The sequence below is a fragment of the Alternaria rosae genome (genome assembly GCF_020736505.1).
Source record: "Alternaria rosae strain MPI-PUGE-AT-0040 chromosome Unknown BKA58scaffold_11, whole genome shotgun sequence".
In the NCBI taxonomy this organism is placed as follows: Eukaryota; Fungi; Ascomycota; class Dothideomycetes; order Pleosporales; family Pleosporaceae; genus Alternaria; species Alternaria rosae.
In genome coordinates, this window is record NW_025763580.1 from 435,096 (window position 1) to 455,334 (window position 20,239).

General features: G+C 53.0%; 10 protein-coding genes and 1 non-coding gene across 11 annotated transcripts; 4 read left to right on the top strand and 7 right to left on the bottom strand.

Annotated features, from left to right (window-relative positions):
- Positions 1 to 15: 15 nt before the first annotated feature.
- Positions 16 to 3,097, bottom strand: BKA58DRAFT_51369 (uncharacterized protein). Its single transcript, XM_046175422.1, has 3 exons — positions 2,754 to 3,097; positions 1,903 to 2,616; positions 16 to 1,808 (listed from the first exon to the last, which is right to left on the bottom strand). The coding sequence occupies exons 2-3, from the start codon at positions 2,606 to 2,608 to the stop codon at positions 298 to 300; spliced, it is 2,217 nt and encodes a 738-aa protein (XP_046020844.1). The 5' UTR covers positions 2,609 to 2,616; positions 2,754 to 3,097; the 3' UTR covers positions 16 to 297.
- Positions 2,241 to 3,708, bottom strand: BKA58DRAFT_51372 (uncharacterized protein). The gene is made up of 2 exons (XM_046175423.1): positions 2,754 to 3,708; positions 2,241 to 2,616 (listed from the first exon to the last, which is right to left on the bottom strand). Exons 1-2 carry the CDS (start codon positions 3,584 to 3,586, stop codon positions 2,610 to 2,612), a joined length of 840 nt encoding a protein of 279 aa, XP_046020845.1. The 5' UTR covers positions 3,587 to 3,708; the 3' UTR covers positions 2,241 to 2,609.
- An 840-nt stretch (positions 3,709 to 4,548) lies between these two features.
- Positions 4,549 to 5,398, top strand: BKA58DRAFT_444166 (ankyrin repeat-containing domain protein; the record flags this gene model as incomplete). The annotated part of the gene is made up of 2 exons (XM_046174045.1): positions 4,549 to 4,769; positions 4,843 to 5,398. The coding sequence occupies 2 exons, from the start codon at positions 4,549 to 4,551 to the stop codon at positions 5,396 to 5,398; spliced, it is 777 nt and encodes a 258-aa protein (XP_046020846.1).
- Positions 5,399 to 6,457: 1,059 nt separating this feature from the next.
- BKA58DRAFT_51388 (uncharacterized protein) lies at positions 6,458 to 8,016 on the bottom strand. The gene has a single exon (XM_046175424.1). It carries the CDS (start codon positions 7,659 to 7,661, stop codon positions 6,657 to 6,659), a length of 1,005 nt encoding a protein of 334 aa, XP_046020847.1. The 5' UTR covers positions 7,662 to 8,016; the 3' UTR covers positions 6,458 to 6,656.
- On the bottom strand, positions 7,711 to 8,601 carry BKA58DRAFT_324738 (cyclin-like protein; the record flags this gene model as incomplete). Its single annotated transcript, XM_046167977.1, has 1 exon — positions 7,711 to 8,601. One exon carries the CDS (start codon positions 8,599 to 8,601, stop codon positions 7,711 to 7,713), a length of 891 nt encoding a protein of 296 aa, XP_046020848.1.
- A 278-nt stretch (positions 8,602 to 8,879) lies between these two features.
- BKA58DRAFT_t86 lies at positions 8,880 to 8,966 on the top strand. The gene has a single exon. It is a non-coding gene; the product is annotated as a tRNA-Phe (tRNA).
- Positions 8,967 to 10,131: 1,165 nt separating this feature from the next.
- On the bottom strand, positions 10,132 to 12,311 carry BKA58DRAFT_405811 (IBR domain-containing protein; the record flags this gene model as incomplete). Its single annotated transcript, XM_046171922.1, has 3 exons — positions 10,132 to 10,864; positions 10,914 to 11,432; positions 11,479 to 12,311. 3 exons carry the CDS (start codon positions 12,309 to 12,311, stop codon positions 10,132 to 10,134), a joined length of 2,085 nt encoding a protein of 694 aa, XP_046020849.1.
- Positions 12,312 to 12,888: 577 nt separating this feature from the next.
- On the bottom strand, positions 12,889 to 14,281 carry BKA58DRAFT_324488 (cation efflux family protein family; the record flags this gene model as incomplete). The annotated part of the gene is made up of 2 exons (XM_046167963.1): positions 12,889 to 13,959; positions 14,006 to 14,281. 2 exons carry the CDS (start codon positions 14,279 to 14,281, stop codon positions 12,889 to 12,891), a joined length of 1,347 nt encoding a protein of 448 aa, XP_046020850.1.
- A 267-nt stretch (positions 14,282 to 14,548) lies between these two features.
- On the top strand, positions 14,549 to 16,110 carry BKA58DRAFT_51415 (uncharacterized protein). Its single transcript, XM_046175426.1, has 2 exons — positions 14,549 to 15,932; positions 16,029 to 16,110. Exon 1 carries the CDS (start codon positions 14,701 to 14,703, stop codon positions 15,733 to 15,735), a length of 1,035 nt encoding a protein of 344 aa, XP_046020851.1. The 5' UTR covers positions 14,549 to 14,700; the 3' UTR covers positions 15,736 to 15,932; positions 16,029 to 16,110.
- Positions 15,911 to 17,468, top strand: BKA58DRAFT_51407 (uncharacterized protein). Its single transcript, XM_046175425.1, has 3 exons — positions 15,911 to 15,932; positions 16,029 to 16,288; positions 16,365 to 17,468. Exons 2-3 carry the CDS (start codon positions 16,181 to 16,183, stop codon positions 17,376 to 17,378), a joined length of 1,122 nt encoding a protein of 373 aa, XP_046020852.1. The 5' UTR covers positions 15,911 to 15,932; positions 16,029 to 16,180; the 3' UTR covers positions 17,379 to 17,468.
- Positions 17,469 to 18,549: 1,081 nt separating this feature from the next.
- Positions 18,550 to 20,146, bottom strand: BKA58DRAFT_324624 (cytochrome P450; the record flags this gene model as incomplete). The annotated part of the gene is made up of 2 exons (XM_046167969.1): positions 18,550 to 18,968; positions 19,054 to 20,146. The coding sequence occupies 2 exons, from the start codon at positions 20,144 to 20,146 to the stop codon at positions 18,550 to 18,552; spliced, it is 1,512 nt and encodes a 503-aa protein (XP_046020853.1).
- Between the last annotated feature and the right edge of the window lie 93 nt (positions 20,147 to 20,239).

A 20,239-nucleotide genomic window follows, 5' to 3' on the forward strand; every position in this document is an offset into this window, starting at 1 on the left:
GCCAATGACCATCGAGGAATATCATAGCAAACTCTCCGTCTTCGAGCTCACTGAATTAAGTCTACCGCAGGCGTAGACTATCCATGGGGCGTGCGATGCCATGCTGTGATAAGCGTGCACTAGTACTGCGATGACGCGGAGCGAACAGCGAGCCACTTACGATGTCTGCAATACATACGTTTCTATGAACAAAGTTGCTCTAAGAGAAAGGATCACACAATGACCGGAGATCAATAATGAGACGACGGTCGCCGGCATGTGCAAGATATACTCGAACACTCTTAGGATGGGACTACCCTACCACTCACAGTAAACAACACGATGAACCTTCCTCTCAAGACCCGGATAATGACAATCCGTGATATCACCAGGATCCTTCTTCTCTTCAGCCTCTTCACATCCCACATTCTTCCCTTCACCCATACTAGGACAGTAAAGCACACCCTGATTAGTCCCATCGCTCAGGTATTCGCAGTCCTCTTCTCCAAATAGTGGCATGGTGAAGGTGCCATACGGCCACGGCGGGTCTGACAGGTGAGATGGCTCTGACCATTGTCGCGAGACATCGTTGAGGATGGGTACACTGCAGCCGTCAGCCTGAGTGTTGGGCTTGGTTTCGAAGAATGTCCAGTTGTTGTAGTCTTCGCCACGACCCTTCGTGTTCCGGAATATCACCGATAAAGCTTTAGTCGCAGGCTTGGGTTGAGGTGGCGGCGGAGGTTGCGATGTAGAGGGTGGCTCGAGCGCTGCTGAAGATGATTTCGTCGTGCTAGGCTGGGCTGGTGCCCACGTAAGAGACGGAGTCTCCGACTTTATAGAAGACTTTGAAGATGGTGATGATGTGACTATCGACGACGGCGGTAGGCTTGAGCTTCCACCAATGAAGCTGATCATTGATGGCTTGACTGTTGTCTGGAGGGTGGACGGAGTAGGCACAGTCGAAGCTGGTGATGGGATGGATGGTACCGGTGATACCGACAAGCTGTTACTGGGTCGAGCACAAGTGTCGTCATCTTGACGTCCCATCAAAGACTCGTACTCTTTCCACTCTACTTCGTCCCCATCCGTCACCTCCCTCCCTCTGAGCAAGCGCGTGTCTTTACCACTGGATGCGACGGACCGTTTCTTTGCCTGCACGACCTGATGCTGGAATGGCTGCCATGTGTCTCTGTAACGGTAGGTAAGAGCATCCTCAAACCAAAGCTCTATCGCCGCAGCTTGCTGCTGATTGCAGTCGCCTTCTGCTGATACGAGAGCTGCTGCCGCTGGGTCATACTGAATGTAAATTTTGCCTTTGGGGGTTCTATTATCGTCATCTCTCCCAGCCGGAAAGTAGGGAATGGTAAGTGTGTCACTTCGCCCAAGAATGCTGGTCAACAAATCTTTGATCTTAGTGACTTCGGATGGAAATTGAACATCGTCTCTGGCCGGATTTAAGGCATGATCCCGATACGGCGTGATGATGAACGCACGTACTTTGTTCGCTTGGATGTTTTCAAAGTCACCGCCGGGTCCAGTGAATGTTGTGAGACCTTCGGGGAACTCTGGACTTCCATCTCGTAGAACGTTCAAGACATCACCTTGAAAATTCTGTGGGTATTTCATGGAAGGTATTTCCCAGATGTGGGTAAGATACATCCGTTTGCGTGAGATGACCACAACGGATGTGCAACCATATAAGTTTACCAGGTGCCAATCGTCCGCTGTACTGCCCAATGGGAACGTTAAGCCAGTCGTTCCGACTCCGAGTGGAAGAGAGCCTTTAGGACTTGTGGCGATCTGGACGACAAGCCAAGTCCCAACAGCACCTAAACAAGTTAATAAACCCTCAGTGCATATGGTATTCAGATATATTTGGCTGGATGTAGTCATCCCAAGTAGTACTTGGGCTTGAGTACATACCTTCGTCACCCCCTTGGGGAGGGCTTGAAAGAGTTCGCTTCGATATGTGGCTGGTAGACTGACTTGTCTCCACGGGTGCGAGCTCACGTGTAATCGATTGTGGCTTACTGAAATACGATGCAACGATCATCGAAGTTGAGAAAAGGGCAGTGTTCTCAAAAGCTATGGGTAATTCGGTCGTATCAGGTGCATTAGTCGCCAATCTTCGTACATTACCATTACAGTTGTCGCAATCGCGGGCGCATACCTGTCGACTAGCTGTTGTTGTAGTCGTCACTGTGGATGAAGAAGTGACACCAGTAACATCGCATTTCGTGACAAGCACCCCGCAGACTGTGGTACAAACGTGGCCTTGCGCCCGCCTGTTTGGCCCTTCTATAGTTGTAGTTGCAGTCGCTGTACATGTGATGTCGCAGTTGCTAACTGTCGTTAGGGTACAGGTAGAGGAGGAAGTCTGCGTAGGTTCTTCTGTCTCTGATGCCGAGTCAGAGGGATCGGAATTTTCATTCGGCACGACGTCGTTGAGAGCATCGAGCAATGGCTTGAGGTCGTCTTGCAGGCCCTTGATAGTATTTACTGCAGCAGTCGTTCCGCCGACAACTGCATCTTTCACCTTGTTGGTCGTGTTGATGACACAGTTCACGAGCGAGAATGCTGTCTTGAACAAGCCACCAAGCAAATCGCGCTCGCCGAGTATATTGGGCATGTCACGATCTATTAAGTTGTTAGCAAGAACAGTAAGATGTGTTAGAACGGCTTGATCGCTGCGCAGCCAAAGCGTAGTAAGAGGGATGCATACTAGTAAGAAGTTAGCAAGATATCTCAAAAGCTATGCGTGGCGGCTACTTCACCCTTGTTCGCTTCTTCGGCGTTTCCCAGAAACACACAGCTCGACTCCGTCTGTTGGCTTTGGTAGTTTGGCCAAGAAGCCAACCGCTGCGGGTAGGATAACGTTCAGCTCGTCTGTCACACTAATAACATGAGCAGCAGGATCCTCTATCCAATTCTGAAGAATGGGAAAAATTTCTGCGATGGCTATGGGGAGATCCGACGCGCTTGACTGAACTTCAGTTCCAGTAGGTACCAGAGTAGTGACTGGCAACGGAGGATTGGTAATTCCAGGAGGTAGTACTAGGCTAGTTGACGTTACCGATAGCAGTGAGGAGACAACGTCGGATACTGAACTAACTGCAGTAGGTTGCGCAGTCGGATTGAGGCTTGTTGCGCTACTGGCCGTAGCTTCGGTATTGGAGCTTGATGCAGTCGTTACGTTGGTAGTACTGGTCCCTCCCGAATGAAAAGTGGCGGCACCCGACAGGACTGGAGATAGCGTGGAAGACGAGGCGATAGGCGCGACCGAAAGGAAGCCTGAAGAATTGGAAGAAGTAGTAGATGCCGTTGACAAATACGTGCCCGTGATGTTATCCACAACCGTATCATTCTTCTGTGTCACCAAAGGGAGAGTAGCCAACGAAAGGCCTGAGGATACTGTGGTAGTTGATCCAGTGAGCTGAGTGGAAGGTCTGGCAATAGCGATATTACTGCTATTTACCGAGACGGGGAATGGCGCCCGACTTTGAGAGCCCACATTGCTGCCTCCGGTACCCGTACTGATCTGTGCCGTGATGATTGCGGGATAGATGAAAAGCAAAACCAGTGTATTACCGCTGCGTAGCAATTGCATAGTGACGGGATACGAATGGAATGATGGGGAAGCGTTTTGAACTCTCCCAAGATCATGATCGATGTTCAGCTTTATGTGTCATCTGGATGGACAGTGTGCTTACGCTTTCATCCACCTACAGTTCAATTGAGACCTTCTCGCACTGCCCTGCGGCGTCATTGCATGCGTTTCGTCCAGAAGTTGCAAGAAATCCATAGCGGTTGTAAGAACTTGTCGCAGATGTTCTAAACTCGGGACTGATGACATGCATTCTGCCTTGCGTTGCGCTGTCGCTTTCTACGCCGCAAAACAGCGTTGCTGCAAGGTGACATCTTGTCAGACCGGTCACCGAATCCAAGCAAAGACAGAGGCGGATCCTCTGTATCCGAAGAGTTTTGGCCCGTGGCGTAGCGACAGAACATTTTTGGGATAGGCCTTAATGGTCATTGGGGGCTGCCCAAGTGATTTGACGATGTCATCCGTCATGCTTGTGGAATGTACAGCCTTACTGCACCCTGACTGGGCCCAAATTCGCCTTTGAGATCAAAAACACAAAATGGCGTCGCAAACTCATTAGACGAGGAGAAGTGGATGTCGGAAGGAAGGCAGCGGTTGAGAGGCAGGAAGGATGGCCGCTTACCAGCGGCACGGACCATAATTCCAGCGCTAACCCTATCGCGACCCCATTTGCCGTCCCTGGGTAGCATCTGGAATAAAACGCCGCATACGCCGCATGGAAGCGTAGATATCATAGGATTCGATTAAATGTATTTATACCACAGGGTGACGCAGACCGTCACTCGATCACACCACTTGACTTCATCCTCTGGGCTGCATACCTAGCTACCTGGGGACATTCCTCCAAGGCTGGATTCATTATGCCACCCCATCTCGCATACTATAAACTTGGAGATCAAAGTAACAATCCGTGTTGTGCAATCTTCTTGCGAGCGTGCGGGACCAATAATGCGGCCGTTGCGTTAATGCTGGCGTCTGGTAGAGAGCCTGAGCTGTTGACATACGGGCTCAATAAAGCTATTGAATGCGATTATCTCGATCTGGCCACACAACTCCACACCGCAGGTGCCAAGTGGGACACACGCACAGTACACTACGCATCAGACTCCCACGAAGGGGTGAAGTGGTTGTTAGAGTGGGGGTACGACGTCAATACCAGCATCGCCTACGGCGCTGTGCTGCTCCCGTAAGTCTGCGCGACGAAGCCACTACGACGCCGATTTTTACGAAGACTGCAACAACTAGCTTACCAAAGATAGATTAGTTGTCAAGCGTAACGACGAACCGAGCATTCGATTGCTCTTAAAACTAGGAGCGAACCCCAACCTCGGGCCATCGAACAAGACAACAGCGCCAGCTATGAACATGCGTCCCATATCCAACTGTGGCCACACACTCAACGAAGCAGCCGCACATTGTAGCCCAGAAATATTCGCTCTTTTGCTCGCTCACGGTGCTGTGCTATCCAACTCCGCACCGCTCCACCATGCAGCGGGCAGTAAAAGCGAGAACAGAATTCCGATGCTTGAGTACCTAGTTGGAGAGCTAGGCCTCGATATCCACGGTATGGACAGTGGACCACCTATTCCGGACGAGTGTTGCGGACGCGAAGGAACACCACTGCACTGTGCTCTCCACTGGAAGCGATACGAAACGGCTAAATGGCTACTGGAGCATGGCGCCGACCCTGATAAAGGTTGCAGCTTGTACGGAATGTCAGCAAGAATATGGATTAACCACCTCCCTGATGAGAACGAACTTGTGACCCTGCTTCGAAAGTATCGAAAGAACGCGGGGGCCATCGCTCGCTTCTGATGAACAGGTTGGACTGCTAGAGTCAGATGTATGTATCATTGAGTCAATGAGATTGTACCGTTAGCAATGTGGTTTTGTGGAAACATAGCAAAGAAAGTTACTAGTACCCAGCTCACCAAACGAAGACTGCTACACACGCTTAACACGCTTTCTGCTACCCTCAAGCAACACATTCTTCCCATCTTCATGCCCACCATCACACTCCTCGAACTTCCTCTTAACCTCCCTCAACACCATACTTCTCAACTCAGGCGCCACACCTCCATCTCCATCCACCGTCCTACCCGTTTCCCAAGCCCCCTCAAACCTCCAGCCCTCTTTAAACACTACCTTCCCCTCCCCTTTATTCCCCCTCCCACTAGGCCACCCCTCCTTCTCCCACCTCTCACTCGGCACCTCACACCCCTCCCTCAGCGCCCCTACAGCCCTCTCCCACCTCGTAACTGTAGCTGCATAAACCGCCGTACCCCTAGTTGTCATATCCCCAACAACCTCCCTATACTTCGCCTTATCAGCGACCAGCCGCCTCACCCACCCCCTATCCGCTTCCACCGCCCCGTAAAACGCACAACTGGAAGCAGAAGGACGTAGAAGGGGGCATGTGGGACCGCAAGACCCGCGGGTGGCAAGGGGTGTGCAGTGAAGACAGTAGGCGCCGAGGGTGCGGTAGAGGTGGTGCATGTGTGTGCGGGTTACGAGGGATGCTTTTATTATGGATAGGGAGTGGTGGAGGGCGGTAATGCGGAGTAGCATTTGGGGAGTTGCGCGGGGTTGGCGCTTAGGCTTGGGTGGGGAAGGAGGGAGTAGGTCGAGCCATGATGTGTGGGTTCCTGTTGGTAGGGCGACTAGGGCGCGTGGCATAGTTCGTTCTCTGGAAAGTGAGCTGTTGCTCTGTCTGAAGAGGAGGGGTTTGTAGGATATTAGTGTTATATGGCCTAGATAATACGTGTTACGCCAGGGAGTACTTCACTGCAGTGTGAAGGTATGGGTCAGAGGAACAATACATTGTGGTCACGCTACAATGGCTCACTTCGAGAAGAGGACAGTCTTATCTAGCTCTTGCGACAGTAATGAAGAAACATGAGGTGAGGATGTACATTGTAGCAAGCGATTGCGTTGTGAAATTGCGTTTGAATTCGAGCACGTGTTGATGGACAGCGTGCTCCTGATTTCGGGATGATGTGTCCGGCTCTGCGCGAGATGATGTTTGCCAGTACCGGACGATCTAGCTTTGGCATTCAATCTTGTTCCACGACACTTACAACAGTGCGGTAGGAGTCTTCTTCTCTCCCAATATCTGATTAAATGTCGTCGGGACCCGGCGTTGCTCTTTCTTCATATCCCAAAGTTTCAACGGTTTTTCTCGTTCCTCACTAGTGGACTCTCGTATGTGCTGATGTGTATCCAGAACCGATGTCGCGCTGTGTCCCAGCTCACGACCGGCCACAGGAGTTAGCGGAACATCTTCGAAATCTGGCGAATTTGAGAGTTTGGCGAGGTTAAACGAAAGCTCATTGGGTGTTTGATCAAAGATAAAGCGGCGTAAAACTGGTGGCGTGCTCGCAGTGATTCGGATAACTAGAGCGTTCGAAGAAGTCTTCGCACGGACATGGGTGCTCTGCACCGTGCCGTCGTGTCTCTCAGCCTCTTTCTTCTTCTCTTTCGTGCTATTCCGCTTCACGGCAGCTTTGCGACTCACTCTGACGGGGTTGCTGCGAGGACCAAGAACGGAGTCATGGTTCTCAATGCTGTCGATTGTGGCGTCCATGCTGGTGTCCGTAGTTTTATCGATGCTAAAGCCCTCATGTGTTTTCTCCAGCCGTGCAGGGGCACTTCGATGCTTTTCAGCTTCCACATGTGAAGACCCTTTTTGTTGGCTGCCCGAACTTGACGGTAGATTGGCAATGCGCTGCTCATACCCATTATCATTCACGAACCAATCATATCGCACTTCAATATCGCGGTCACTATTCCCCCTCAGAAAATCTGCAACCGGCGACACGTTCCTCTGAAGTGGTGTTTCTCTCGATGCCATGTCGATATGATACGAATGTTCGTCGATCGTAGTAAGGGGAATATATCGCAATGCTCCGTATGATCGCCTTGCTCTTCGAATCGACACGTTGTTTGCGTACAAGAAACATCGTGAAGATATTATGTTTTCCAGAAGTTTGCGCAACATCGCGAACAGTTTATGATTCTGAGGTTCGTCACGCATGTTCAAGAGTCGTGTAGAGGATCGATGCGAGGTCTGTAATGTCATGGCGGAGATCTCATGAGGTCCAAGGTAAGAGCGAACGGTGCTGGGTCTTTCAAGTGTCAGCCTCCTCCTCCTTCCTCCACCTAACCTCCCTCTCCACTCCCTCTACACTCATCGGAACCCTTCGTCCCTCCCACCTCTTCCGCTCCTCATTCACCCAGCCCTCCAAACTCAACAGCCCCACGCACAGGAAACCCAGTACCTCTCTATCCGTATCAAACACCTCCCACCACTCACACTCCGGCATCTTAATCCCCGTCTCCCTTGCCGCAAGATATATACTCGCTGTCGCCAGCTCCGTCGGCTGGTGCGTCAGGTACAGGCATTGCGGACTCAACAATGCGGTATTGAGATGTGCAATCGCGCGTTTCGCTAATTCGGACGCGCGCGGGTGCGTGAAGATGTCGAGGGCTTGCATGTATGTTATACAAAGCGTGTATGGGTGTTGGACGTGCGTATTGAAGCCGAGGGTACGTAGGATGCGTTGTTCGGTTGTAAACAGCGTTGCGCGACGGCGCTCGTATGTCCCCTCGCTGACGTAGTATCCCTTTGTATCTTCGCCCGTTTTCTGAAGCTGTTCCATATCGAAGTATGTCACCGGCAGCGAATCCAGATACGCGTATACATTCACAAGACTCCGCGCAGACTTTGGATACGCAGAGAGCTTCGTGGTGAGGTACAGCGACGCGGCTGAGACTTGTTCTGCGCCGAATTCAGCGAGACTGCCGCCTTCGGGGCCGAGCCAGAAGCGCATGAAGACTACGATGGCTTGTGCGATTACTTCTTGCGGGAGGCGCAGCAGGATGCCTGCTGCTTGGGTGAGGCGCGCGCCGGCGAAGCGGACGGAGTCTTCGAGAGCGGGTGGGATGCCATCGAGTTGGGAGCCGGAGGTTTCGAGCTGGGCGACGGTTGCCAATGGGTTTGCGAGGGGTGAGAGTTGCATTTTGGAGGGTTGGAGTGGGGTAGGAGCGAACGCGACGGCGGTTTGATGGTGTGGGAGGTTTCGCGCGGAAAGAATTTGGGTTGATGCTATGGAGTTGCTGGAGATGGATGAGCCTCGGTACACTAACGGTCATCTTTCTTAGTCAACGACATCAACTCCACACACGGCAGAGACATATTACAGTTCCAGTTTGCGTTCTTCGTAAAACGAGGCCCTTCAGCAGCCATATTTGTTTGTATTATAATGGTTATGATCTGGCAAGCTTCCATCAAGAAACCGTCTCCTTAGCTCAATTGGGAGAGCGCCAGACTGAAGTCATCAGTCACTAAATCTGGAGGTATCGTGTTCGATCCACGAAGGGGACATCACCGTGCTTGAGCTTGCTCAAGATCTTTCGAACCAATCTTTTTGCTCAACTTTTGCAAATCCAACGGGCTTCACCGCCAGTAGACGATCAGGGTACAGGGTTGAGGGGGCTGGGGCAGTAGGTCCGTTACCCCTCTCTGCTCACTGCCTCATTTTTTTGTACATATCAAGCGAGAGTCACTCAGCCATTGCGCTGGTGCCACGTACTCTGCATACGCCTCACGATGACGAGGTGGATCTAAGGATCTCCTTTGGCTTACTCGCTCGGGGAGGTGGTTACGATTAGGATGTGGAGTCAAAAGGACGATTGCCTAAGCACTCCTATCAAGGGAAAGGATGAAGACTTTGAAGCTTACAACGACGCTACGCTTTCCAATCTGCACGTTTTGCCCTGTTGTAGGCAGCAGAAGTGCCCAGTCTCTTCTTAGTGTGAGGTGTATGTAGCCTTCTGCATGTCTTGGCTTCGCACACATAGTTCGGCTGATATTCAAACACGATGTCTAAAATCATCAAACATGTTTGACAAGTATTTGATAGAAAGGTTTCAAATCACTGCGCTGCTATGGGCTTGATATCAATTAGTAATACAGGATTTGGAATAAGACTGGTGTATACACTGTGAAACAATTTACAGCGACAGTAGGACGTGGATAACGATATTATTACTGTTCCTGGACTCTGCGACAGATGACTTTTTGACCTCTCCCTGACTCCCGCTAAACTACATCACATTACATCACCAATAGCAGGACAATCTGAAATACTTTTCTGAAATCGAACAAAGTTACAATAGCATTAACGCAATAAAATAACTGATTAAACGAGGGCGTAAAGGGTGGGTATCTTGCCGGCTAAATGCTATCCAAAAACCGCTAATCAACACGACTAATACACACAAAAGAAAAAGAACCTTTCGCGGTTTTTCGCTCGCGAAAGATAAAGGAGGGAGAAGGGTAACTCTAAACATTCCCAAAACTTCAAAAGATGACCAACCCAATAACCGAGAGAAAAGGAAAACAATCCGATGTATAATCCCAAAAACGCAAAGCCCAGAAAGTAGATGCTGAGTGAAGAAGAGGAACGTGTAGAGGACTGGAAGGAGATGTAAAACCCAGATGTAGCAAAAACGCCGGTCGTTATGTGTGCAACAGAATGCGATATGATCTAGTCGATACCAATCATGGTACCATCGCACCTCCATTCGTCCACCTCGACGTCCCGGGCTGCCGTGTTGGTAGCTTCGGGGTCGATTTGGACGTGAGTGAGCCAGGTGCCTACACGGTTCTGACCGACCTTGCGGCCGTCGCGAGAGAGACCGGCCATGGTGGATGAGGTGACGACAGGTGTGGATGCGGGTCGGACGCGAGGGGCGGCAACGGGGGCAGGCGCGGGCGCAGCACGGCGTGTGCTACTGCTGGTAAAGAAGGCACCACGTGGGGTTGACGTGCGTGGAGTGGAAGTGCGGGCTGCGGTGCGCGCAACGGATGCGGGCATGGAGCGGATGGCGTACGAGTCGTTCATGTGGTGGCCACCTGCGTTGCCGACGCCGTACATTTGCACCTCGGGCTCGGTGCGGCGGATGGAAGAGACGGTGGGCGTGGGGTTGAGGTGCAGTGAGTCGCGGAGGTGAGCGGACAGGCGGCGGGATTCCGGTCGGGGGAGGTCGCGTTCGCTGCGGTTGCGTGGGGTGCGGATGCTGGAGCGGCGGGCGAGGGGTGGCGAGGGCTGGTCGGGGATTTCGATGACTTCAACATCGGCGTAGCGGGCTTGTTGCGGGTAAGGGACGCGCATGTCGTTGAGCTGGTCGCCGTCGGGGATGTGTTGGTAGTTGAACCAGGGGCAGTTGCAGGTCTTCCATGGGGCGGCGCAGACCATGCAGAATTGTGCTGTGCAGCGGCTGGGATGTTGTTAGATATTGTTGTATGTGAGTGATATAATGAACGTACCAGGTCATGTGATTACAACCTTCTTTCAGCTCAACTACAGCCTTGCAGCTGTAGCATCGTTGCCAGCCCTTCTCCTTGGCCATCTCTACCAGGCGGTTGGTCTCCTCGTCCTTGGGACATTCGCGCTTCGTGTGGAACTTGCTGTTGCAGAGTACGCAGACCTTGGTGTTGCACGTGCTGCAGCGTGCGTACTTGCGACCGTATGTCGGGTCCATCTTGATCTTGGAAGGTTTGATCCACTGGCCACACCCTTTCTGGGGGCAGTATAGGCGGTTGGCAGTCGTGTACTCCTGGAACTTCCGGTTCCATTGGACCTTGAACTTGTCATCGAAGAGACGGTCGGCATACTTCAATGGGATGTGCTCTGAGGTGCAGCATCTTGGTGGCATGTGAGCAGGGTCCTTTACGGAAAGGGTGAATTGGCGTTTGAGGCACGAGTAGCACATGCGATGGCCACATGCGAGCTTGACGGTCTTGGTGATGGGTAGGTCATCGTTCATGCACACGAGACAGTCGACCCTAATCGAGGTTAGCTTTGTAGGGGTAACGTGACAGAAATACTAACCGTTTCTCTTCATCCTTGCGCGAAGGCGTTCGCGAGATTGGAGGCGCCTTGGAGAAGAAGCTTGACAATATGCCCCCGGTGCTCCGACGGGCAGCATCCTTGACCGACTGCGTCCTGGTGAGTGGCGTCGGGGGAGGCGACTTGACAGTGTTGCTGCGTCGTACTGTCGGCCTGGGCTCTCGTTCTCTGGCTGAAGTATGTGCTTTTGGCTCGCGTGTAGATGAATTCCTGGCCCTCATTAGCTGAGCTACGTGTACAAGTGGAGACGGGACTAACCTGGTCAATGGCGGAACTTCGACCCTGCGGACTGACGCAGATCCAGAACCTGAATGCGGAGTGTAGGCAGTCCTGCTAGAAGAGCCGCCTTCCTCGCTTCTCTTGCGCCCAGATGATCGTCGCACAGTGACTTCTTCAACGTGACCCATGGACTTGGGGCGGCCAAAGACGAAGTCATCGTGGTCATCAGGTATCACAGCTCTCTTTGGCTTCCGCGTGCTGTCCCGTCGCACCTCCTTCTCGCGGCTGCTCCGTGGCTTTTCCTTGGCCGGTGTGCGTTTGCTGTCTGATGCCATGCGATCGCGGTCGCGCCTCTTCTCAGCCTCGTTGCGTGAGTAGTAGGACTCTCTGCGCGCCCGGATGTCCTCGATGTCGACCTCGGCCTGCCGTCTTGCCTCCTCTGCCCGTCGGCGCTCTCTCCTTTCGCGTGTGGAAGCTGTGGGTTCGTCGTCGTGGTCGCGAGATTTGTGGCGGCGCCGGTGCCTCCGCTCTCTGTCGTCGAGATATTCGCCGTCGTCACGGTGTCGTGTGGCCCGGTCATCGCGTCCTCTCGCCATGCCCAGCCAGGGCATGCGGGCGGTATTTTATCTGCCTTCTGCCAGCCGCGCAGGTCACAGGCTCTCGCAGGCTCTCGCAAAACTTCAGGACGCTGTGCAGGCGACGCACAAAAGCGAACGGGTGTGTGGAGAGTTGCGGTGGGCGTGACGAGCGAACAGCAAGCACCTGCAGGCAGCCCAAGCCGGATCAGACCAAAGTCGGCCAGTCGCACGGGGCAAGCCGCCAGCGGTGTGCGCGCACTGGGTGCCTGTTGATCGAAAGCGTCGGCAGGGCTTTCGCTAAGACTTTTAGTCGGCCCAGGGGTATTCGTCAGGCGTCAGTGCCAGCTGTCTCGCAGGCGCAGATGATGTCGTTTTTCCGCAGCAAACCTGCCATCGGAACCAGCGGGTGCACAGTTATCATGCAGCGTTGCGTTGCCGCAAAAGTATGTTCGTAGCCGACCAACTTTCTGGCGTCGCACTGCTTTTTGGGGCAACGTTCGGGCTGCGGTTGAGTCTTAGTGAGATGATCCCGCCACAGGGGTTCGAAGATTTATTGCAGAATCTAATCGCGGATATGCAACGGCGCCCAGCGTCCTCAGTCCTTCTCGAGTGTAATTTGGGTCGAAATTTCCCATCTGTGCCCGCCGCTCCCGTATCCGCCGCCCAAGCGGTTCCGCACCATACTGCCAATGCGATCGCGCAGGCGCCCGATTTCTTCCAAATTCCGCACTCGTAGTTTGAGGTTCGCCTGGCAGAGGCCGTAGTGTACCTGCCAAAACTTTGCCTCGTCGACCGCCCTGATGGCTGGGTCCGTCTCGAGGTCGTACATAATGTCCGAAACGCCGGGACCCGAGTAGGACATGAGCAGCATCTTCCCCAGCGTCCATCCCTGAATCCACCCCAGTGCTACCATGGAGAACGCTACTGAAAATGAAAGGGTCCGATCAAGCCACACATACATCTGAATGCTCAGCAGTGGCAGCAGAAGGAGCAGTGTCGAGCACGATAATGTCAGAAAATGCGAAGGGTTGCTCAGCACCGAGGGTAGGTTAGCGATGGCGCTCAGCCTCATGACCTTGCCTATGCGCGCATGGTTCTTCAGCAGGATCGCGGAGACGAGTGTCGAGACAATGCCACACAAAGCAGCAAGATCAATGCTGCCAGGCGATACTCGTTCATGCGAGTCTGCATGATGCGCCTCGTGTCCTCCACTGTTCTCGAGCGCGTGCGTCAAGCCATGCGATATGAGGTCCAGTCCCATGAACAGTAGCCCAACAGACATGCCCAGTCCTGCAATAACCTCCAGACGCTCAAAGCCAAACGGGTGTCGTATGCTTGATCGCTTCCATACCTCAAAGTTGGATCCAACGTCAACGGCCACACATAGAAATGCGCCGAGCGCATCGTAGAAGATCAGCCGTGACAACACCGTGAGAGCAAGGGATTCGTGCGCGCCCCACTGTACGAGACCAGCGACTACCAAATGGCAGAAACACCATGCCAGCCTCAGCTTCTGATCCTTGGACATGGACGAGCGATACTCTTTGAAAGTCGGGATCGGGAGCGAGGCGGGAAGCTGGAGCGGGGCGCGCGGTGCGGGTTCTAGGAAGATCTGATGCGATACACTACTGTGCTTGTACTTGTGTCCTCGTCGTCGGCCGATGTCCTGCGAAAGTCAGTATAAGCGCATCGGGTCATATAGAAGGACGCACATTGGCCTTGACCTGCGGTCGACCAGGTTGGTAGGCGACAGATTGAAAGTTGAAGGGACCGGGGTTCTCGGACCCGCTCATAGAGGGCGCGTCGAGATCCATGGTTCCACTGGCAGCACTCGCGGGTGTCTGTGGAAAGGTCGCGCTCGCGGGTGTATACAGAGTCGCCGGCGACGCCCTCTGCGAGACTGAGTCACTGGGTCCGAGAGTCGCATACTGCTTGGAGGGAAACGTGGCCGACATGGGCGACAGCAGCGCATTATTGTTAGGCCCCATATCGTCCACAGCCAGATCGCTTCGGAATCCTAGTCCTACGGGCTGGGGCGCGTTCTCGTCAGGAGGCGGCGTAGGGGTCCGTGGTGGAGCAGGCAGAGGCATTTTCGCGGCCATGACGGTGGTAAATGAGTGACGGTAATGAGTGACGGTTAGCGAATGCGCAATCCAGGCTTAACGAGATAACCAGCGCAGTTGAACCCCGGACGGGAGGTGGAGGGGAAATTGAGGGAGGCCTTCTGTATGCGGCGGCCCATACTCGGTGAATCGACCAATCCGGCCCCGACTAGCCCGCATGCAAGGGAACGCTACCCTTGGTACCCTAGAGCGCAACATGACACTGACGTTGACAGTCTGGCTCCGAAACATGACACTTGATTCACCACCTCGGTCCTCCATGGTTGTTGGCGCACGTGGGAACCATGCCAGACGGAAACGGTGCGCGCAATGAGGGTCGTGCTGAGGGAGCGGATGTGAAGCACGACGCGGACGGCTCGTCTAGCCATAGACGCAGCAAGTCGGGAGGCATACTGGGCGCCTTCCTCAGGTCCTCCATGGATGCCATGGGGAAGGCGCCATCGACACAACTAGGCAACGACGAGGAGTACGATCAGGATACGGAAGGTGCGAAGAGGGCGTCCTCCATCGCGACTGCCCTGCGCCAGAGCCAAGGGAGGCAGAGAAAGGGATCTCTTAGGAAAGCCGCCATGGCCAAGATGCGTGAACGGAGCAGCTCTCTGCGCAAGGCCAAAACACCCACAATCACCACCAGCACAAGCTTAGACCCCTCGGACGAAGCCACAGCCCCAGGACGCTTCAGCTACGAGAACGCTCCCCTCAACTCTTCGTCTGACAGTGGATGGCTACCCGCCGCGCACCTGTCCCCGTCGTCACCCGCGCTTATTTACACCCCACCCGATGGTCCTGAACGGGCTGCTCCTTCACTTCTTGCATCACCCATGACGAGCCCGGTCGCGCCTTACGCTTCGACTACCGACGAAGACGACACCATGTCCTTCTACCGCCCCTCTCCCGCCGGCAATGACTTCTCCTTCAGTGGTGCCAACCAGGGCTCTGCGACATCTCTTGCACACCGCCGTTCAACTCGGAGCAACCGACGCACTTCCATCTCGGCCGTCCTGACACCTGCCGAGGCTGACCCTGATGATGAGTGGGATTACAGCGAGACAGAGTGGTGGGGCTGGGTCGTGCTCATAGCAACGTGGATTGTTTTCGTCGTCGGCATGGGCTCTTGCCTCGGAATCTGGAGCTGGGCTTGGGACGTGGGCGAGACACCGTATGCTCCACCCGATTTGGAAGACGACGCAACCCTGCCCATTACGGGCTACTATCCTGCATTGATTGTCTGCACGGCAGTTACGAGCTGGGTGTGGGTTGTCGTGGCCTGGGTGGGCATGAAATATTTCCGCCACGCCAAAGTAGGCGTGGACGGCTAGCAGCCACCAGAAGCAAAGCACCAAAATAACCACCCACCACCGATCGCATGAACGTACCAAGGTCCTGGGAACGACTTATTCTACTCTAGTGCTTTCGCTTAAGCGTTCCGCCATGCGCAATATCTTCTTGGGCTGAAACACTAAGCTATAATACCTCTGTTAAGACACATCATAGCCTCGCTATACCGCACTCTACGGTAATACAATTACTTCTTCTGCTATTGTTTCTTCGACACTCGCCCTAATAAATGCAGCTACCATCTCAGATATTGGAATGGCTGACAGAACGGCAGACAGTTTTGGCAGAATAAAAGCTGAGGATGCCGCATCTTTCCCGCATTGCTCGTCGTGATTCAGCGGCTTGGACCACAATCTCCGCGCCCGGCTCCTCCTCTCCACCACAATCCTTCGACCCCGTCACTCGGTAACCAGGGCCGTACTGAACATGGTGCGAACACCTCGACGACACGGTATCACCCTGCAACCTCCGATCCTGCAGGACCTGCAGCGCGGGAGCCAGGGTCCCACATGTTGGTGCAATTTTGACAGTAGTGTAAGATGAAGGCAATTTCCCCGTCCAGGCGACTTCATAAACAAAATGGTCGCCAACATGTGGCTGATAGGAGCAGATTGTATCATGCAATTGGTCTGTGATGGCCGCACCACAACGTCGTCGGGGAGGTTCCATGCTGGAGGAGCTACTACCAAGTTTACTCATCCTCAAGGGCCTGGAGTCTGGGGATATCTCGAAGAAAGACGCCGAGCTCAGTCGCACGCTTCACGGGGTACAGCATGAACGACGGCCGAGAACGATACCGCCCCGGAGGCCTCGTCGCGTATCCAACGCAGTGGTGACGCAACGCATCACCAACGGCAGGCCCTTTCGCTTCTTCGAACTACCGCAGGAAATCAGGGATGAAGTCTACTCACACCTCGTGGTGCGCAGGACATCGCGCTCTTTACCCATACTCGACGCAACGACCATACTCAATGACCGGAAGAAACGCTTAGCCGCACTCAAGTCACGAGAACGACTGAACCAACGGCGACTTTCGACAGGAAAACGCCCAGTATGTCCCCGGACAGCCGAACCAGAGCCGCTTCTTCACCTAGAACTCCTCAGAGCATCTCAAAGACTAGCCGGCGAAGCAACAGACTGCATGTACACCAACAACTGGTTTGCCATCTCCCTCAATAAACTCCCAGTTCCGACCTACGAGATCCCACACGGCTGGGACCTTTCACGCGTCAAACGCCTACAAGTGGAACTTCAGCTGAAAGACGCTATACGAATGAACCGATACGTCGACTGGGCTTCTTTCTTCTCCGCGCTCCCCTCATTACAATTTCTCCGCATCGTCCCCACGCTCCATACCCGGTACTACGAATGGTCGCATCCAGAATTCCATGAATGGTCAACCACCCCATTTGTCCACAAGGCCTTTTTTCGGGAACTACTAGCCGCTATACCGGCCTATGTAGATCTGAAGATCGGCCGAGCGATGGGAGATGCGAGCGATGACGTACAGATGCAAGGAGAAGTCTTTCTGCATCGAAAGTATCTTTGGGACATGTATGCGGAGTTGGGGAGTAGGACGGATGGCGCGGGTAGGCGGATCGGAGTGGAGAGGATTGTATCATAGCATGATGACGGAGTTATTCTGCATTTACGAAAAGCGTATGTATATTATGGGTCTTATCTATTTCTGCGCGGGAGCCTATAGTTTTGTTTTTATTTTGGACAGACGCATGCATTCTTCCGGTGTTTCCTTTTGTGCGTCATTGAGCCGTTGTTGAACGTTGTTCTGAGTGCCAACGAGAAGCTAGACACATGGCTCATGTTGATCGGATTTTTGTTGCAGAATAAGGGCGTATGTACTCCGCCACCTCATAGCCTTGCTCGTGCGTTGTTTTTGGAAATAATCTCGAGCCATTGAAAGTATCCCTTTAGCTTTTGGAGACAAGAGGAAAGAAGGTACTGAGAGGATGCATCGTACAAAGATGCGCGGCGAAGACTTTATAGCCACATTTCGCGACCGATGCGCTAGCGTCTCGTTGTGGCAGTCCACTCCCAGAGTTTTGGACTTTGATGTGGAGAAAGCTCGACTCTTCCACTCCATGTACAGTTCATTCGATCCTTTTTGATGTCTCTCATCACGAAATCGGGCATCGTTTTTGAAGTACTCGTACCAAGGTACAGGTTTTGCGGCGACAGACAGAACCGACATTTCAAGTGTCTTGGTAATTTTGAGTCTCAGCGCCGCAGTCATGGCGAGAGTTCATAGTGCATCTGGAAAAGAAGAGAAATGTGGTGGTATTGAGAAAAAAAAAGTGCTGGAAGACTAGGGCTATTTATACACCTTGACCCAGGATATCGAGCTCTCTATCCCATCACTTGAATGACGCTGCACGACAAACACGTAGCCATTAGGCATTCGAATTTTGGATGTTCCCCCATGGCTCTCCACGTAGTGTCGTTGTTTGTCTGTACTCCTCGTGGTCGACCTTCACATGCGCAAAATGTAACCTCTTTTGCTCCGCGCGATCATTACATCGTTCACAATGATCTTTGTTTTGGTGTAAGTCGGAAAACAGTAGCATCACTTGTTGACAAATAGCTTTTGGATGAAAGACTCTACATCACATGTTCAATAAGCTCTTTCGGAGAATAAGAGGGAAGTGTACTAAAGAAGAAGTGGAGGGTGAGTGGGTGTTGGAGACTTTATAGCTGGTTCATTGTACGCATGGGTCTACAAACCTTATAAATTGTGAGTGGCTCGCTGCTTTTGCAAAGTATCAGCCAAGAGTGACTTTCTATAGTACACATTCATCTCTTTTCCTCCTCCTGACCTCAAACTTCATCATCGGATCTACAACCTTGTAGACTCCCATCTCCAATGGCTTCGAGACATAACCCTCCTTCACTCTGATATCATACTTTTCCAGCACATGTGCCATCGCCATCTTCAATTCATTCCCTGCAAAAAATCTTCCCGGACAAATATGTCTTCCACCTCCAAAAACACTATAATCAGGACCTGATTGCACGAATTGGCTAGACTTGTCGCCCGCTTCACGCTTCCGAAGGAAGCGATCTGCAACGAAAGAGTCGGGGTCGGAGTAGTGCGCGGGAGAAAAGAGCGAGGTGGAGTCGACCATTATGTGTGTGCCTCGCTGGAGTGTATGTCCGGTTGGGAGTTTGACGTCTCTCAAAGCGACGCGCTCCAGGGCGACTATTCGACGTATGAGCTCTTGTTTCCTTTCCATATTATCCAGAGAGTCGCATGGAGGTATGAATGGAACGAGGGGAATACATACCTGCGGCCGCACTCCTTCTCTGACTTTCTTTCAAGACACTGTCCATAAACACCATTCCATTTGTCGCAGCGACCGAGATGCCGTGCTTAGCAATCTGCTGCTGCGACTCTTCCCGCAACGGCGCGATGATGTCCGGATGCGATGCCACATCAATCAGAACCTGTCTGAACAGCTCGCTCGTAGTGAACATGGCCGCCATAGCAAGCGACAGCTGCAAGTCGCCCGCCTCCGCTTCTTTCCCTCCTGGAGCAGCCTGCGTCCACGCAAGTGCATCGTTCCAAACGGGTATATCTCTACCTTCTGCCTTCGCTTCTTCAACTCGGCGTTCCCTATCCGCGAGGACGTCTCTCATGATTTCCCTCGCGCGGGCGACATGTCTCCGGCAAGCAGATGCATTGGGTGAGAAGAATCGCTGGATAATGCGTCGCGACCATGCTGGATACGCATGCAATTCGCCCACCGCAGAGAAATATACCATGACATATTCCTGCACAAGCTTCAACCACTCCTCGTCCTCACACTTCTCCGGTCCAACAAAAACCGACGAAGCAGCGCATGCAATTATAACCGTTGTATCAGCATGCCAGTTCAGCATCCGCCACTCACTCTCTTCACCCCAGTGCACACGCAATGCACTATCCAAATTCATGCTCAGAACAGGCATAACACTATCGTTCTGCCCTAGCTTCGTCTTGATGATGTCTAGCAACATATCCCCAGACGCGTGCAACACATCCTGAGCTTCGAAACCGGGGTATCCTGCGTAGAAGTCTTGACGTACTAGCTCCCTGTGATCTAGGTCTCGATTCGATTTGACGAAATTGGATAGGGAAGCTGGGAGGACAACTTTGTAGGCGTTGGGGAGGGTGAGGGCGAAGGGGAGGGTGGGGTGGGCGGTGAGGGCGTTGGTTATTAGGGCGGAGGCATTGGTGGCGTAGTCTTGGTTGGCTTTTCGGCCGAGGAAATCGTTTGCGTGCGTGTTTATCACAGGGAAGGGTGGGCGGCGCCGGTGATTTTGGATGTAGACGTAGACGCCGCTGAGGATGGCAAATAAGGTCCAGATGCGGATGTCGTGGAGGATATCTACTATCATTTTTTGAAAGTTGCGAGTGTTGGAATAGTTGAACTTGAAGTCGACTATTTGCTTATTGGATCCTTTCGATCTTGGACATTCACTTTTGTGTTT

Coding starts and splice junctions, on each gene's coding strand:
- BKA58DRAFT_51415 (XM_046175426.1), top strand. CDS start 14,701: ATGCCAGACGGAAACGGTGCGCGCAATGAGGGTCGTGCTGAGGGAGCG.
- BKA58DRAFT_51407 (XM_046175425.1), top strand. CDS start 16,181: ATGGTGCGAACACCTCGACGACACGGTATCACCCTGCAACCTCCGATC. Junction 16,289..16,364: donor GGTGCAATTTTGACAGTAGT/GTAAGATGAAGG, acceptor TGATAGGAGCAG/ATTGTATCATGCAATTGGTC.
- BKA58DRAFT_51388 (XM_046175424.1), bottom strand. CDS start 7,661: ATGACATTACAGACCTCGCATCGATCCTCTACACGACTCTTGAACATG.
- BKA58DRAFT_51372 (XM_046175423.1), bottom strand. CDS start 3,586: ATGCAATTGCTACGCAGCGGTAATACACTGGTTTTGCTTTTCATCTAT.
- BKA58DRAFT_51369 (XM_046175422.1), bottom strand. CDS start 2,608: ATGCCCAATATACTCGGCGAGCGCGATTTGCTTGGTGGCTTGTTCAAG. Junction 1,809..1,902: donor TCCCCAAGGGGGTGACGAAG/GTATGTACTCAA, acceptor TAACTTGTTTAG/GTGCTGTTGGGACTTGGCTT.